The sequence below is a fragment of the Zootoca vivipara genome, chromosome 4 (genome assembly GCF_965207765.1).
Source record: "Zootoca vivipara chromosome 4, rZooViv2.hap1.1, whole genome shotgun sequence".
Classification (NCBI taxonomy): Eukaryota; Metazoa; Chordata; class Lepidosauria; order Squamata; family Lacertidae; genus Zootoca; species Zootoca vivipara.
Window position 1 is genome coordinate 48,543,772 of NC_142587.1, and position 17,443 is coordinate 48,561,214.

Here is a 17,443-nt window from a genome sequence, read left to right on the forward strand (position 1 = left end):
CTTGTCTTTCTGAAAACCATGGAAGATACGGCCAAGTAGCCCTTGTAGCCCTTGTAGTCCAGTAGCAATCTGCAATTCCTTTTATTTGCTGTGCTCCTGGCAAAAAGTAGTCTGTGTGGTATCACAATGAAATATTGGAGTGTCCCAGACTCCTTTGTTTGCCTCGTAAGAGTTTTCATCATAGCTGCCAAGTTATCCCTTTTTTACAGGGATTTTCCCATATGCTGAATAGGCTTCCTCGCGAGAAAAGCGAAAACTTGGCAGCTATGGTTTTCATCAAACCGCCTGGGAGTCCTGTTCCAGATAAAACCTATGCCCAGAACACTCACCCAAACAATTGTCACATTTTGTGCTGTACAAATTGGTGCATGTAATCAGAAGGTTCAGTTATAAGTAATTGTTCCCTTTCCTTTGTCCAAACTATTCCAAATGAGATTGTCATCATGAGGAAGGCTGTGCTCTAAAGAAACTTCAAATGGCAACTTAAAAGGGTCTATTAAAGAGTCTGTGACCATGTTTTGGTACAGCACACACACTTTTTCTGACGCTTCCTGTTTGTGTCAGAGCTGCTGCTTCACTCACTGCTTACGGTAGTTACACACCCACATTCTGTGAGGCAAATAGGTGGATTCTTTGTTGGGAAGGATAAAGGAGAATATTTCCATGCTGGTGCTCTTTGTTCTTTTCATTGTTAGGTCAGTGCTTTGTGTGCTTAAATGAATATAAAGCACATGAAATATAGTAGATGTTGCATTGTTTTGAGCACATGAGTTGTAATTTATTTACTTTTTAAGATTCCAGAATGTATTCATGAGAGAGAGAGAGAGCGCCCCAGGTGCAATATATCAGAAATATATTTCAGATGCAGTACAGTACTAAGCCAGGGAGTTTTATCTATGTAGACAGGTTCTCATTGTGTGAAGAACCCTACATGTGTAGGACAGGCTTCCTTCTACAGGTGTGCCCCCACTGCATAACTTGTGGGTGTGATAAAGTACTGTAGTTCTACTCCTGCTCCATGGGAACTGAGTGACCCAAGTAGGACTTATCCTCTGGCTGGGGGGCGGGGGAGGCTGTTGTCCCTCAGGATGCTGCTGTTCACCATTGGGGGGAAGAGGTTGAATGAGTTCTCCAATGCTACATATGCACAAACAGTATAAATGAATTTTCTTTTTAAATGGAAAGAGCAGTGGCATGGCTGCTTTTCAAGCTATGTTTTGGGGGGAGAAATACTAGTAGGCAAGCAGTTCTCAATAAAACATTCTAACCATTCACATAATGACGCAGGTTTGGGAAAGGAAGTTCACTGCCAGTGACGACACCGGCACTGTCCAATAGGGTCCTGCACTCATTTAACCATGTATGCTCCAACCGTATCTATTGTTGGTGTCTGTTTCTGTTCAGTCACTGTCCCTGCTTTATCTTAGGGGAAGATGTTGAGGAGCCCTTTCTAAAATGCTCTTAGGTGGCTTTGACCAAGTCTTTGAGGAGCTCTATGAAATGCTGAAGTAACAGGGATTTCTTTTTGCTGTGTTTTTTTTACAGGTGTCGGCTTTCCTTGAGAAAATCGTAAAAGGATTTCTTTGGGGAATTAGATTGGCTTGGAAACACTAAATAAGTTTTCATCTGGCACTGGAGTAGTGTAGTGCCAGAGTGTTCTACTCAGAGTTATGCTCACACTTCTTCGAATCAATCCATTATTATTATTATTTTAAATTTCATCTCTAGGAGAATGCAGGTGCTTCCAGACAGGGGCCTCATATTGTAAATGAGCTGCTCAGATCTGATTTTCTGCATGCACATTTGGCTTCCATGCATTACTGTTTTCCCGGCCCTCAATATTCATTAGTATTCTGCGGCTTGCTTGCCATCAACACCCCTGCCTGGCTCCCTTTCAGCACTGGAAGTGGGCTGGGGGGAAACAGCTGAAAGCACAGTATTGAGTAAGGCAGGTGCGCTCCAGTTTGTATAAAAAGTTGACCTATCCCACCCTCTCTTTATAGCCCAGCTCATGTTAAACAAACTCGCGCACGTCTGATTGGGCTCCCAAAGAGACTTCCGAGATCTGATGTGGCTCTTGTTGATTGTTCGTGTGACAAAGAAGAACCCCTGAGAGTATCCTCAGCGCGAAAGACAGCCGAAGAAATAGATTGGATATGGATTACCTTATAATAGGTTTTTAAAAGCCCGCGAAGCATAGAATTAAGCCTGATGTATTTATGCGCGAGGCATATATTAGTCTGATCTTCAGCGGCATTTCAGTTACTGTCTCTGCTTCTGCAGCTGCAATTTAGCCCTCAGAAGGATAAATGCTGGCAATTAATTGCAGGTGCAAAATTGTGCATGCTGTAATGGAACAGAAGGGAGCCGCTATCACAACAATAGCAGCAGTTGAAAAGAAAACTGCAGACCTAGTTTATTTTGACTGCTTATGTTGGTTCCATCACCTCAGTTGCTTTTTGAGCCCGGCATGCATTTATCTCCCCAAGGGCTTTGGGAGATAAATACATTTCAGGTTAGAAAGGATGCGGAGGACGAGAGGCAGCGCTGTTCACTTTCACTAGTGCAGGCACAAAACAGATAACAGGGGGAAAACTATTTTCAAAGTACATACTGTACTGTGCAGGATTCATCTAATACACCACACCAATGGAAGCATTGCGTAAGGACTTCAGCTTGCACAAAGGGATTTCTCCCCCTTGGGCCCCCCCTTAAATTGGCTCTGGGGAGGATGAGAGGACCCCCAGAACAGAGCATGGGGGAAGGAGAGGGGGGGATCATTGCATGTGGCAGATGGAACAGTTGTCATGATATGGAATTCTACTCGGTGTATTGTATTAAATGTCAATTTAAAACATAAAATGTATTAAAGCACTAAAAAGTGTGTGTGTGTTGTGTGTAATGAGGTGATTCGTAGCAGTGGATCGGTCCCATAAACAAGCTTTGCCAATCTGGCGCCCTCCAGATTGCAACTCCTATCAGCCCAAGTCTTTAGCACATTCATACTAATATTATTTATTGATATTTATGGTATCTGTGGGTCACTTCCCATGAGACATTCTCAGGCAATTTGCATTAGCAAATCTGCACTCCCAAAAAATCTGGAGGGTACCAAGTTGGAGAATGCTTCCATGTAAGAACAGAAATGTCAGACTGGGAAGATCTAGAAACATCAGATTTCATAATAATATAGGAAATCGCTGCTGCAGAGTGGGCCAGAAGTACATATAAAGCTTATTCAATGCACATTTAAAGCACATGGCACCCTGGGAACTGTAGTTTCCCCACCACAGAGCTGCAATTACCAGCACTCTTAACAAACTGCATGTCCCAGGATTCTTTGGGAATGTGCAGTGAATAAGCTTTAAATGCATAGTGTGACTCTGCCCTAGTGGGATCATGAATACAGTTATTATGCTGTGCCTTATATGTCAGTTTTCATGTCAGTGTATTTTCATCTACTATTCAAAAATAGGTGGGTGAATTTCTCATTAAAAATCTGATTCCTTTCCCTGATTACAAGCCCTTCTGCCACCATCAGGTGTGGCAGCAGGTAAAATTAGACCTTTTTAAATACAAGGACTGCTCATATTTGTTTATTCAATAGTATGAGCTGCTATATCAATTCTCTATGTCCATTGATTCTCTCTTTTTGACAATAAGAAAAAAATCACAAGAAAGAAGAGCAAGAAAAATTATATATGCCAAGGGAAAAAATAAGCAAATATATATATATGGCTGAGCATTATCCTGGAATGATGTAGTCCAGTGATTTATAAATAGGCTCCATTTAAAAATAAATAAATAAAGTGCTCGTCTTTCTTTGCTTCTTTTCATAATATGTTAAATTTTGTTAAGAATTGCCTAGATTTGATTATACCATTTTATTATACCATTGTATAATAGTTTAGAAGACTGGTTGTTTTCAGTGCTGTGCAGTGCTTCATCGGCCATGATTTTATTCCAGTCTGAACTTTAATCACACAGGTGTTACTCCTTGCAAAGAGTACTGGAAAATCCTCTTTAAAAAAACAGTCTTGAGGAAGCCCATTTTCACTTTGCTCCATGTGCTTCCTCAGCCAGCTGCACGTTTCAAAGCTTTGGCTTCAAACTGATTGGGATACTCAGCCCCACAAAAGGAGCCCTTATCAAGAAGAACACATGTTACTGTTAGTTGGCTATCATTATACACCTCAAGCATTTTTCATTTTACAAGGAATCTCCTGCTACGTGTCACTTTCCAATAACGACTTAAGGGGAAGCACAATGTTTCCCTCTGGTTCTCCTTCCCACCCACCCCTGCATTGCTTGTTGACGGATGGCTTAGCAGCTTCCTGTGTTACCCGTTTGGCATAGGAATGCAAAATCAGGGCTCAGTGGTGTGAATAAAGCAGCGACCTCTCTGTCCACATTGAAAATGGGAATCTTGTATACGGAAATCTGTCGTATTGCACAAGCCCCTTGATTGCCATTTCCTGCAGTTTGGATATGTGGGTGCTGGTGATTCCCTCTATATATGTGAATTGTGGGGCTTGGGTGCATGTAGGATGGACATCAGATCCACTTGAGGAGGAACGAGAGTCTTTTTCATACATTCACTGGGCAGCTGAGAAAAGGATCATGTCTACTATTCCTAGTAATATGTTCCACACTTTCAGCAGAGTGGTCCTCCAGATGTCGTTGGACTTCAGCTCCCATCAGACTCAGCCTGTATGCCAGTGGCCAGGGATGACTATAGTTGTAGTTGAGCTGCATCTGCAAGGCCACAGGTTACCAATGCAGCTGGAGAAGAGCCTATACATGGTAAGGCATCCTGATTTTCCAGCTGTATGGAGCCTGGGGTGAGCTCCCTGTAGGTTCAGTGAATAAGTGACTTCAGCTGAACAGTACTTATCATGGTAAAGGTAAAAAGGTAAAGGACCCCTGGATGGTTAAGTCCAATCAAAGGTGACTATGGGGCTGCAGTGCTCATCTCGCTTTCAGGCCAAGGGAGCTGGCGTTTGTCCACAGACAGCTTTCCGGGTCATGTTTACCTTCCCGCCGTAGCGGTACCTATTTATCTACTTGCACTGGTGCACTTTCGAACTGCTAGGTTGGCAGAAGCTGGGACAGAGCAGCGGGAGCTCACCCCACCATGGGGATTTGAACCGCCGACGTTCCGATCGGCAAGCCAAAGAGGCACGAGTAGATCCTGTGGGACAAGTAACTTGTCCTTTGGTGACACGGAGGGCTGCAAAGGGATAATGGAGGTGTATGCAGACTAGCTATCTACCACAATGGCATATGTGACAGCTGACAGTAGCGATGGGCAAGAAATTTAATGTTAATAAGAAACTACCCAAATCATGCTTCCCTAATTCAGACCAATATGCAAACCGAAATGCAACTATCCTTCAAAAAAATTTATTTCTCTGAATTTTGTGATAGAATTCTCCCACCCATGTGTACAAAAATGCACATATAATTTAGAAATCCATCGTATTAGGAGGAAATGATAGCAAAAATGTGTATATCAAATTTTTTTTAAGGTTTAAAAAAATACTTTATTGAAACGTTTAAAAAATCATTACAACAGAAGGCAGACAACCTTTCCTCCATTGTCATAAAATCAATGTGTATATCAAATTTAAAGCCTGCCTGTTGATAGCTTGTTGCACAACCTTTTTAAGATGCAAATATTTCAGTGAGGGGGAAAGCCATTACTGTATTACTGCTCAGCAAAAAACTATTCAACAGTTAAGATTATAAGAATCTTATAACAAGCTCACAGATTGACAGTTCTGTCTACACAACTGCACTATAATATGATATAATCAGCTTATTCATTTGGGAAGCAAATCAACCTTCTTTAAGCAGAGATGCATTATCCATTAAAAAAAAACAATGTGTGGGGAGTTAGAACTGAAATTATGGAAAGGAGAAAATATTGATGACCTCTTCATGCTACTGTGGCACTAAATTGTGTGAACATGTTTTACATGCCACCTAATGATTGCTAGGAGCACTACTGGGTCTGCTAAGGGCATTAATGGAAGAAATCCCAATTAAGCCACTTACGCAGCCTACAGCTGTCACTTCTCTCCACTTGACAGGTTCTAATGTTTCCCCATTAAGGAAAATGTCAACCAAATCCAACCAAGTCATACTGCAAACTGGAACCCACGTAAATGAGCCCTCTTGTAAGAGACTTCCATTGCTCCCTTGTGGGCACACATGCCTTTTAGCTAAGGGACAATAGTAGTTGTAGTTACTGTATTTTTTTGTGTATAACGCGCCCCTGTGTATAAGACAACCCCTATTTTGGGGGCCTCCAATTTAAGAAAATGGGGGAGATGGCCCAGAGTTGTTGAGCTTTTTTGGGGGTGGGAATGCCCAGGTTTCTCAGGGGGGATTGCCCAATTGCCACAGCAGCAGCCAATCCACAGCCGCCCTTGCCGCAGCCACCAATCACACACACAATCGCCGCTGACAAGCTCCTGCTAGTGGCTGCAACCAATAGCCCATTCCCCATCTGCACTATCCATGTATAAGACTACACACACACACCATTTTGAACATTATTTTACAGTAAAAAAAACCCAAAACCCTCGTCTTATACATGGAAAAGTACGGTAATTTTATTTCTACTGTACTAGAAGCCAATGAGAGCTACTGCCCACTGAACTGGTAGGGTGGAAGGCCTACTGCTTATTTGGAATAAGTGATATTTGTGCTTCAGCTTCTCTTTCCCTCCCTCCCTCTTTCCTTTTAGCTCTCATGCAGGTGCTCACACGGCACTGCAGTATGTAGTGTTTGCATTCGAACTCCCCTCTTTAATCAGCTCCATGCACGTCTGTCTGGCACCTTTTGTATTTCTATCTCTCTCTTTATACTTGACATTAGATCCATCCAATCTCTACCACTTCGTAGATGTAATGCCAGAACTGCTTTTTCAACCAGAATTACCAATGTCTTATTTTTGTAACAGCACAAGCAGTAACCAATCTTTCTATTTTGTAATAAACTGTGTTTTCTTTGATTCTCAGCTTTGAATGTTTGTTTGGATAGCTAATTCCCCACTGTGCACTAAGTCTGAGCTAATGATCTGAAGTCCCATGTTCCTCCTCTCCACATACATTGATTTGTATACTAGGATGGCAATAGCAGTAGGGACATTTGATTTGTATACTAGGATGGCAATAGCAGTAGGGACATTTGACAAATATCAGAAATACAACCATGCTGAAGACAATATCAGATTTATTCTACTTCTGTTTGAAAAAGAAATTACAACAGTTTTGAATAATAAATTTTGTTCACTCAATGAACAGGTGCCTTCAAACAGCATGTAATAAACTAGAGATAGTTCATCTGCAGCTTGCTTCTTCAATTGCGTGAGTCAGGAAGAAGAATGCTTAGAAAGTTACTAGCTCTGCTTAAGGATGCCTGTCCACATCCCATGTGGATTTCAGAGCAGATCGAACAGTATTTCTGGTCAACAGAAATGGATCAAAATGCAGTAATGGACCATCTCCCAAAATACATATTGGAGAGCTATCACCACCAAGAAAAAAAAACATCTACACACAAACAATACAAGAGTAAAGGTTTGCTGTTCCAAAACGTTTTGTCACACTTAAAGGTGGCACGATTATTATTCAGTCCTGGAGAGCCAGGTGTTAGTCACTGAGATCCTTTGGTAAGGGAAGCCTGAGTGTTAGCAAGATATCTCCTGTTTTGCATGGAAGAAAGTCTGAGCACCCACCTACACAATTTCTTTTAAAATCCAAACTGAGATTCAGAAAGCAGCTCTGCAGCTCACAGGCATATGGCTTGGGTACATGTGCCCTTCAAACGGAGACACAAGCTTCCTTAGATGGCAACGCCTTCCTTATGCGCTACTCTAGATTTATAAACTCACTTTAAAAGCAACCTAACAAAAGCCTATGTAGAAATTACAGTGCATACTCCATTCAAAACATATACATACATGAATAATACATAGAGGTTGTTATGTACTGAGCTGAATCCTAGAACAATAGGATTCAGAATCAGCGGGAGCTACCCAATCCAACTCCAGGTGGAAGTGAATCCGCAACCTGATTGGCCTGCTGGAGCAGCCAATCAGGCGGCTGGCAGAAGTGAATCTGCTACCTGATTGGCCTGTAGGAGCAGCCAATCAGGCTGCAAGCAAAAGTCAATCCACAATATAATTGGCCCACAGGTGTAGCCCTGAAGTAGCCAATCACGCAAGGCCCATTGTGTAAATAATGTATATAAGCAGATGGTTTTGGGAAAAGAGCCATTCGTCTTCTCTTCTCCTCCTTGATGACTATGAGCTGAATAAAGAGCATGAAATTCACTCTTGACTCCGAGTATATTTCACTGGCGACGAAGGTGGGATCCTGCTGAGCTGACCGCCACCACGCACTGCACCGCAGCACCGCCACCTGCTGCACCGCTGCATCGCACCGTGCATCCAGGCTTCAGCTCCAGGACCCAAGGAACCCAGAATGGCAACCGACAGCAGCTTCTCGCCATTCAAACCAGCATCAGGAGACTGGGAAGGGTACGCCGCCCGTTTCAACTTCCTCCTGCAAGCGAAAGAAGTCACCAACGATGCCATGAAGAGGGCGACATTCTTCAGCGTCTGTGGAGAGGAGACGTTTGAAATCGCCCGGGCTCTCCTTGCACCTAGAGATGTCGCTACCGTCTCTTACAAAACAATAATGGAACGGCTGAAGGAGCACTTCTCACCACAGCCCTCGGTGGTAGCTTGCCGAAATGCCTTCTACGCAAAACGGCAAGCCCCGGGGGAAACCATAACTGGGTTTGTGACCTCCCTCCGCCAAGCCGCCCGGTTATGCAACTTCTCAGAATTGGAGAACATGCTTCGTGACCGCCTCGTCGGTGGCCTGAGGGACGAGATGTTGCAACGACGCCTCTACGCCAAAAAAGACCTCACGTTCCAGATTGCTCTGGAGGAAGCCCTGGCAACCGAAGCCGCCGAGAGGTCAACGCAAGAGGCACGACCGGCCCCGCCATCCCAACCGAGGGTCTACCACGAAGACCTCACCGACGAATCCGAATCTGACAGGGAGGAAGTACACCGAGTACAGCGGCGCACTCAAGCAGCACACACACCACAGCAGCTTCGACGAGAAGGAGGGAACTGTGCAAGCTGCGGGGAGAACCACGAGAGGAGGACCTGTCGTTTCCGCAACGCAGAGTGCAGGCAGTGCAGAAAATTGGGACACATCGCCCGGGTGTGTCGGGCTCGACTCACCCGTCGACAAGCATCAGATGACCGACCCAGGAGCCCCAGGTCACACGGCACCATGCACCAAGGCAACTCGACGGAGATCACGGACTACCAGGTATTCCAGTTGCCCCATCCCAGCACAGAGAAAATTTATATAGAGGTACAGATAGAGGGAGCCCCATGCCGCATGGAGCTGGACACGGGTTCAACTCTATCCATAATCTCGGCCCGAACATTAAGGGAACTGTGCCCTAATGGGGGTCCCAAACTAAGGCCGGCCCCATTCACCCTCCGGGACTTCCAGAAACGTAAGGTCCCTACTATGGGGGTGGGGACCTTCAGGGTGCAATATCGAGGGCGAAAGCAACAATTGGACTTGCTGGTAGTTAAGGGCCCCTACGTTAGCTTACTGGGACTGGCATGGTTTGGACCTCTGGGGCTAGCCGTTACCGGGGTGAACCGCACTAGCTTACAAGTGGACGTGGACGCCATATGCAAAGAGTTTCCAGGGGTTTTCGATGGGGCATTGGGACGATATACAGGACCCCCCATTGCCCTACAGCTAGACCCCGCTGTACGACCCATCAGGCACAAGGCCCGCCGGGTCCCGTTCGCCCTGAAACCCCGCATAGACGAGGAATTGGACCGGCTCGTGGAGCAAGGAGTGCTGGAGCCGGTGCCCAACGCCCCCTGGGAAACTCCAATTGTCACACCCGTCAAGCCTAACGGTTCGGTCCGCATCTGTGCAGACTACAAATGCACCATAAACAAGGCTCTCACGGCCCATGCATACCCAGTGCCAGTGGTCAGCCATGTCCTCGCCACCCTGGCTGGGTCAAAAATCTTTGGCAAACTGGACTTGGCCCAAGCGTATCAACAGTTGCCTGTGGACGAAGCCACAGCAGAGGCTCAGACGATTGTGACGCACAGAGGGGCATTCAGAGTAAAGCGGCTGCAATTTGGCGTTAGCGTGGCACCAGGCATATTCCAGAATCTAATGGACTCTCTCCTTAAAGGGATTCCTGGTGTCACCCCCTTCTTCGATGATGTACTGATCGCCGGGCCCACACCAGAGGAATTTGAGGACCGCCTCCGCTCCGTCCTGCACCGTTTCCAGACGGCGGGCCTCAAGGTGAAGCGGGAAAAGTGTTTACTGGGAGTGCCGCAGGTGGACTTTCTGGGATTTAAGGTGGACGCAGAAGGGGTCCATCCAACCGGTGACAAGGTACGGGCCATTTGTGAGGCCCCAGCGCCCAAGAGCAAGCCCGAACTTCAGTCATTCTTGGGACTATTGAACTTTTACCATGCCTTCCTTCCCCATAAGGCAGCGGTAGCGGAGCCCCTACACAGACTCCTAGATAAAAGGGCCCCTTGGGTGTGGGGCCAGCGACAAAGGGCCGCATTCCAGGCAGTCAAGGACTTGCTCGTCTCGAACTCGGTCTTAGCACACTTCGATGAGAGGCTGCCAGTGGTGCTGGCATGCGACGCCTCTCCCTATGGCATCGGCGCTGTCCTGGGACACCAACTCCCGGATGGAAGAGAGGTGCCGGTGGCATACTTCTCCCAGACGCTTGCTGCAGCCGAACGAAACTACTCACAGATTGACAAGGAGGGTCTGGCAATCGTGAAGGGCGTAAAAAAATTCCATGATTTCTTGTACGGGCGGCCCTTTACCATAGTGACTGACCACAAGCCGTTGCTTGGCCTGTTTGCCCCTGAGAAGCAGACCCCCCAAGTGTTGTCTCCACGTGTCCTCAGGTGGTCAATTTTCCTTGCCGGCTACCAGTATGCACTAATCCACCGCCCTGGGAAGGCGATGGGCCACGCAGACGCCCTCAGCAGGCTACCACTACCAGAAACAGGCCCCGACCCAGCGCCTGCGCAAGAGGTTATGACCCTGGAGCTGCTTCCCGACCGACCCATTCAGGCACAAGAAGTTGCGCACCATTCCACAAAAGATAGGGTCATCTCCCGGGTCCTGGACTGGGTGTGGCGAGGATGGCCCAGCAGCAGCCCCGGGCCAGAATTCGCTGGCTACACAAACCGCAAACATGAACTGTCGGCCCACAAGGGGTGCCTGTTATGGGGAAGCAGGGTTGTTGTTCCCCAGCCCCTCCGCAAAAGGGTCCTCACAGCCCTACACGAGACACACCCAGGGGTAGTGAGGATGAAGGCCCTTGCCAGGAGTTATGTGTGGTGGCCGGGGATTGACAGAGAGATAGAGGCCTGGGTCCAACACGGCCAGACCTGCCAAGAATCCCGCCCGGATCCCCCAAGGGCCCCAGTCCAGCCCTGGGAGTCCGCCCGACATCCATGGTCACGCTTGCACGTGGACTTCGCTGGCCCCTTCCAGGGAAAAACATTCTTCATAGTGGTGGATTCCTACACCAAATGGCTGGAGGTCGCACTGGTACCATCCACTTCTACGGCGGCAGCCATCCGGGTACTACGTAAGCTGTTTGCGACCCACGGGCTCCCTGACACCCTCGTCTCGGACAATGGAACCGCATTCACGTCAGAGGAGTTCCAGACCTTCACAGCGCAGAACGCCATCCGCCACATCCGCTCAGCACCATTCCACCCTGCCACCAATGGCCAAGCGGAGCGCATGGTGCGGACCACCAAGGACAGCCTCCGCCGCATGACACAAGGGGACTGGGAATACCGCCTTGCCGCATTTCTTCTAGCACAGCACAGCACCCCAAGCACAACGACGGGCCGGAGCCCAGCTGAATTACTAATGGGCCGGCGCCTTGCAACTAGACTGGACCGACTTCACCCCGACAGAGCTCAGGATGAGGTAGTGGTGGGGAAAGGCAGGAACCCCCGGACATTTGTGGCCCAGGACCCAGTGTATGCAAAGAATTTTGGGGCAGGCCCAGCATGGGTACCCGCCACAGTCACCAAGGTGACCGGTCCCGTGTCGTACGAGGTACTAACGGAAGGGGGGCAATGTTGGCGCCGCCACTGCGACCAGATACGGCGACGATTCCCAGGAGGAACCCGGGAGGAGAGCGGGACAGAGGGGTCCCAAGGGGACAGCAGGGCAGTGAGGCCTGTAGAGCGAGAGGGGTGGGCAGAGGAAGCAGAAGCAGTAGGCACAGAGGGGCGCCCCGAGGCTGGAAGGACACCGGAACCAGAGCTACAACCTAGTGGTTCAGTGGCGCCAGACCAGACAGCCCCGGCACAGCCAGCAGCCTCGGAACACGAGCCAGAACCAGAACCCCTGACCAAGGAACACCCCAGGCCACAACGCACACGGAGGCGGCCAGCAGACCTTGGGGACTACGAATGCAACTTCCCGGGCAGGACTGGAACTTAGAGGGGAGGGGTGTTATGTACTGAGCTGAATCCTAGAACAATAGGATTCAGAATCAGCGGGAGCTACCCAATCCAACTCCAGGTGGAAGTGAATCCGCAACCTGATTGGCCTGCTGGAGCAGCCAATCAGGCGGCTGGCAGAAGTGAATCTGCTACCTGATTGGCCTGTAGGAGCAGCCAATCAGGCTGCAAGCAAAAGTCAATCCACAATATAATTGGCCCACAGGTGTAGCCCTGAAGTAGCCAATCACGCAAGGCCCATTGTGTAAATAATGTATATAAGCAGATGGTTTTGGGAAAAGAGCCATTCGTCTTCTCTTCTCCTCCTTGATGACTATGAGCTGAATAAAGAGCATGAAATTCACTCTTGACTCCGAGTATATTTCAGAGGTGCAACGGGATTTCTTACATTTCTCCCAGAGCAAATCCAAGGCATCTTTCATAAGCCACACCTTTCGTTTTGCGTCTTGTGCTTTACTTTCATGTACACTTCCAACAGGATGCTGTGGAAGGCATACATGACCATCAGTTGCAACAAAGGATATCTCCCTTGGCTCATATTTGAATACTGATGTGTCTCTAGACTTTGGGAGAACTAAGAGCATAGAAGGGGCAATTTCACCAGATGTAGAATTCCACAGTCCTTTCTTTTGTACAATCCTTCTGTGGGTCTGAATGTGGAAGCTCAGGGAACCCTAGTTACTGGCACTCAAGTCCTGTCCCTGCCAAAGGTTTTCTAGGGGACCTTGCACAAACCAATTACAGTCGTACCTTGGTTTACGAACTTAATCCGTTCTGGAAGTCCGTTCTTAAACCAAAACCATTCTTAAACAGAGGCACGCTTTCCCTAATGAGGCCTCCCGCTGCCGGTGCCCTTCCACCATTTGGATTCCGTTCTTAGACCGAGGTAAAGTTCGCAAACTGGGACACTACTTCCGGTTTTGTGGAGTTCGTAAACCGAATCGTTTGTAAGGAAGACTTCTTAAGCCGAGGTGCCACTAGTTTCTTCATACCTGACGTTCCTTTCTGTAACCTGGGAGCAACAACCCATACCCATTTCAGTTGGATACCTTGGTCCCAAACTCTCATTGTTCAGTATTAAAAGGGCACACTGTCAGAATTAACCTTAGCAATTCCCATCCAAGCGAAATGGCTGCCAGCTTTTGTCCAATAAAAGCTGCCATGTGAATTTAAGCACTGTATTAATCTGCTCAAGTAGGTCTTGAAGGCCACATGCAAAAGTTTTTCCTAGCTCCGCATCTCAAGACCCTTCTAATTGTGGAGGTTTCAGAGATTGAATCTCAAACTGTAAGCATGGAAAACACATGCTAGTAGTCCCTCACCATCACAGGCCCTCTCAGGCACTGGGTGTATGGTATATTCTCTACAGTAAAATATAATAATTACAGAGCCTTCATTAAACAAATCTCAGTTGCACATAGCATCTAGTCAAATCTAGACTAGATTCTTGCCAATGTACAGTACATACCTCAGGTTACAGCCGCTTCAGGTTGTGTCTTTTCGGGTTGCGCTCCACACCGAATCTGGAAGTACCAGAACGGGTTACTTCCGGGTTTCGGCGCACGCGCATGTGCAGAAACACTAAATCACGCTTTGCGCATGTGCAGAAGACCAAATCGTGACCCGCACGTGCGCAGATGCACGGACGCAGGTTGCGAATGCTGCAGGTTGCGAACGTGCCTCCCACACGGATCACGTTCGCAACCCGAGCGTCCACTGTATGTGTAGGCAAATATAATGCCAGTTTATCAGAGTTTTCGGTTAGCTGGTTATTTGAGATGCCCCATTCATTAAACCAGAACATGATGCAGGAAATGTAAATAAAGTAAATTTAAAAAACTTTTGAAAATATCTTCTTTGTTGAAGCATTAGCTATTTGTTACATTTATACTCCGCTCTTCCAAGAAGGAATGCAGATTAGCATAGCTCTGGTTCCTCTGAAATTTGAATTCCTATCCAAGCAGTTTACAGTGCTAGACCTGTCAAGCTTTGGCAACAGGAACTGCTTCATGTTCATAACATGCCTGGGGGCCCTTTTCAATTCTCTCAGTGCTCAGGGATAAGGTAACTGGAAACCTGTCCCTCTAGGACCATCATCTGTAGGCTACCCCTCAATTACCGACCCCAAAACAAAAGGGGGAACAGCATATGCAGAGAGGGACTAGGCCAGCAGGGCTGAGGGATTGGGCGGTCCCTTCACTCTCCCTCCTGAAGGGTTTTCTTGGCCAATAGTTGCTGACCAGAGAAGAGAACACTAAGCTTCTCAGCTTCCTACTGGTTTTGTCAAATCCCTCGGCAAGGTAACACTTCTAAATCGTACACAGACATATTGAGATACATTGTTGTTACCTTAACGGTACACAAAACTACATTTAAAAAGATTTCTAAAACAACTCGCTTAAAAAGCACAACTTTTCCCAATACATCTCCATATGACAACCTGAAGCAGTTAAAAAAAAAAGACATATAAAATCTTCAAAAGAGAATAATTACAGCAGCCATTTTTTGGTATAAGAATATATTATTTAGAAGATTACTTTTTCGTTTAAAAAATGTACAACAGCAGAGATTCCTTATTGTCTGCATCCATAAGGATAAATACTAGGGTTCTTTTTTATATATAAAAAAGGAACTTGGAAAAAGTGCTTGTGGCAGTGTCAGCTGTTCAGTCTCATCCTCCGTCAGTGCTGTGCAATCCCATGATGCTTAGCTATACTTGGCAAACCTCTAAAGGATCTTTGTGTCCATTATAATGCTGGAATTAAAATACAAACATTGTTAGGCCCAAAGAATGAGGTCTCATCCACTCGGAATAATTTTTGGCAGGGCTCAGACCTGCTGATTCAGCACACCTTTCAAGCCACACACACAGCAACTGTGGTAATCCCTATTTGGCCACATTTACACCATACATTTAAAGCACTAAGATACCACTTTAAAGAGCCATGGCTTCTCACAAGGAATTATGGAAGCTGTAGTTTGTTAAGGCTGCTGGAAGTTGTTGAGAGACCTTTATTTGCCTCACGGAGTTACAATTATCAGAGTGCTTTTAACAATCAATCCCTCTTCTTAGGGAACTCTGGAAATTGTAGTTCTGTGAGGGGACTAGGACTCTCCTAACTACTCGAGAGTGCTATCTCTCTCTCTCTCTCTCTCTCTCTCTCTCTCTCTCTCTCTCTCTCTCTCTCTCTCTCTCTCTCTCTCTCTGCTTTTCATTACTGGTTTTAATATTGTATAAATAGTTGGTAAAAATGCATTACAATTCTATTTTCTTTTCTTTTTCACAAGCATACATTCAATATATTGCAGAGATATTAGCTGGATTTTTTTTAAAAAAAATTGCTGAAAATACCTCAAGCCATAGGCAATTTTCTGTATAATGTTTTAAATGTTGTCACCATGTTTCTTAATGTGAAAGTATCCTTTAAAGAGGGATAATTACCCGGATGTGCCTTGCCTTTGCTTTTCACTTCTCCTTGCTTCCAATTGCCAAACTTTCGTTCTTCTTCTTCTGTAGCTAGTTAAGAGTAGAATGGAATAATTAACAATGGCAGCCATGAGGCATCTGATTTGTCAATATAGCAGCCACCGAGTCATTGACACAACCCAGAAAATATGATCACCAGTGCATGAAATCTGTTCGTTTCAGTGGAGTTTCCTTACAATGTCCCCCATAGGATCTGCAGCACCAGTGGCTGGTGTACAGGAACCATGTTTTCCCCCTCTCTGGTTGTTAGTTTCCTCTGGGTACCCAACACATGTAGACACCAGTGGGAATTCATGAGAGGGTGAACTGCCTTTGGAGTAGGTGAGGCAAAACGGGGAGGTGCTGCTCCTGTCTCTTGCCCCACTGCTGAAGCCTGACTGGATCTGGTAAGATCTTGTGGAGCTCTCGTGAGATGGGAAGAAATGGAACATGATTGCTATAAAAATCTAGCTTGGAATGAAGCCAGATCAATAAAGCTAAGAGAATGAAAAGCCCATAGTGAAAAGATTACGAGGGCATCGTTTTGGGCCAATGCTGAAAAACTAAAAGCAGGCTTGTCTGTCAGTGGCTAGCTTACCCTCTGTCACTCAGAAGGACTGCTCTGTCTTCATTCTTTGCCACTGCAATCCAAAGGCCATTTGACTGCCTCAGCAGGAGCCACAAGCACTTGACAAAGGAGAGGTATAATTTTCCCTGCATGTGTTCTGCTTTGCATGCATCATTTTCCTATTAGTTGCCTTATTACCAGAAGTGCTGTGCTACTATGCTTAAATGAACTAATTAATTCATGAAATTTTTACATCCCTGTTTTATTGGAATCGAAGGGAACCTGTGGTGGCTTCCTTCCAGAGGGCATTATAGCATTACACATAAGAATGTAGGAATCTTTGCTTAAGCGTGAAAATCACAAAGCCTGTTTTATCAAGCACAGTTGTAAGTGAAGTTAGAAAATCTTCTCATGTGTTCTGTGGCGTATTCACACCCAGAACCAGCTATACCCTTTGGTTCAAAAGTTCCCATTACATTAGATCTGTTCCTCAACTTACTATTAAGGCTGTACTCCTATGTACTTATTTGGAAGTAGGGATGGGAAGAAATTTGATTTGGTTAGGATTTAACATAAACCTACCAGTTTGCACAATATGTGACTAAAGCACAGCTATCCTTCAAAATTTGCACTTTTATAAGTGCACATATGAATTTTGTATTGCATTTCTTGAAACAAATAATGCACACAAAAATGCATACGGTATATTTGGGCAAGTATGTGCAAAAATGAATATATTTGTGAAAGTGGCATGTAAAAATGTGTTGTATTAGGAGAATTCTTGCAAGCAAACCCTCAAAATCCTGGTTCATGTAAGGGTGTCTGC

General features: G+C 46.1%; 1 protein-coding gene and 1 long non-coding RNA gene across 4 annotated transcripts in view; one reads left to right on the forward strand and one right to left on the reverse strand.

Annotated features, from left to right (window-relative positions):
* Positions 1-7,222: 7,222 nt before the first annotated feature.
* Positions 7,223-13,551, forward strand: LOC148685939 (uncharacterized). The gene is made up of 2 exons (XR_015949560.1): positions 7,223-7,986; positions 12,953-13,551. It is a non-coding gene; the product is annotated as an uncharacterized LOC148685939 (long non-coding RNA).
* Positions 13,552-15,127: 1,576 nt separating this feature from the next.
* The window catches only part of PDE9A (phosphodiesterase 9A), a 68,469-nt gene continuing 66,153 nt past the window's right edge, over positions 15,128-17,443 (reverse strand). For all 3 annotated transcript variants that reach the window (XM_088667850.1, XM_088667849.1, XM_035115834.3), the window contains 2 exons: positions 16,026-16,100; positions 15,128-15,338 (listed from right to left, as the gene is read on the reverse strand). In XM_088667850.1, the coding sequence (XP_088523976.1) occupies positions 16,050-16,100 (51 nt within the window). In that variant the 3' untranslated portion in view covers positions 15,128-15,338; positions 16,026-16,049. The remainder of the gene's footprint in view (positions 15,339-16,025; positions 16,101-17,443) is intronic.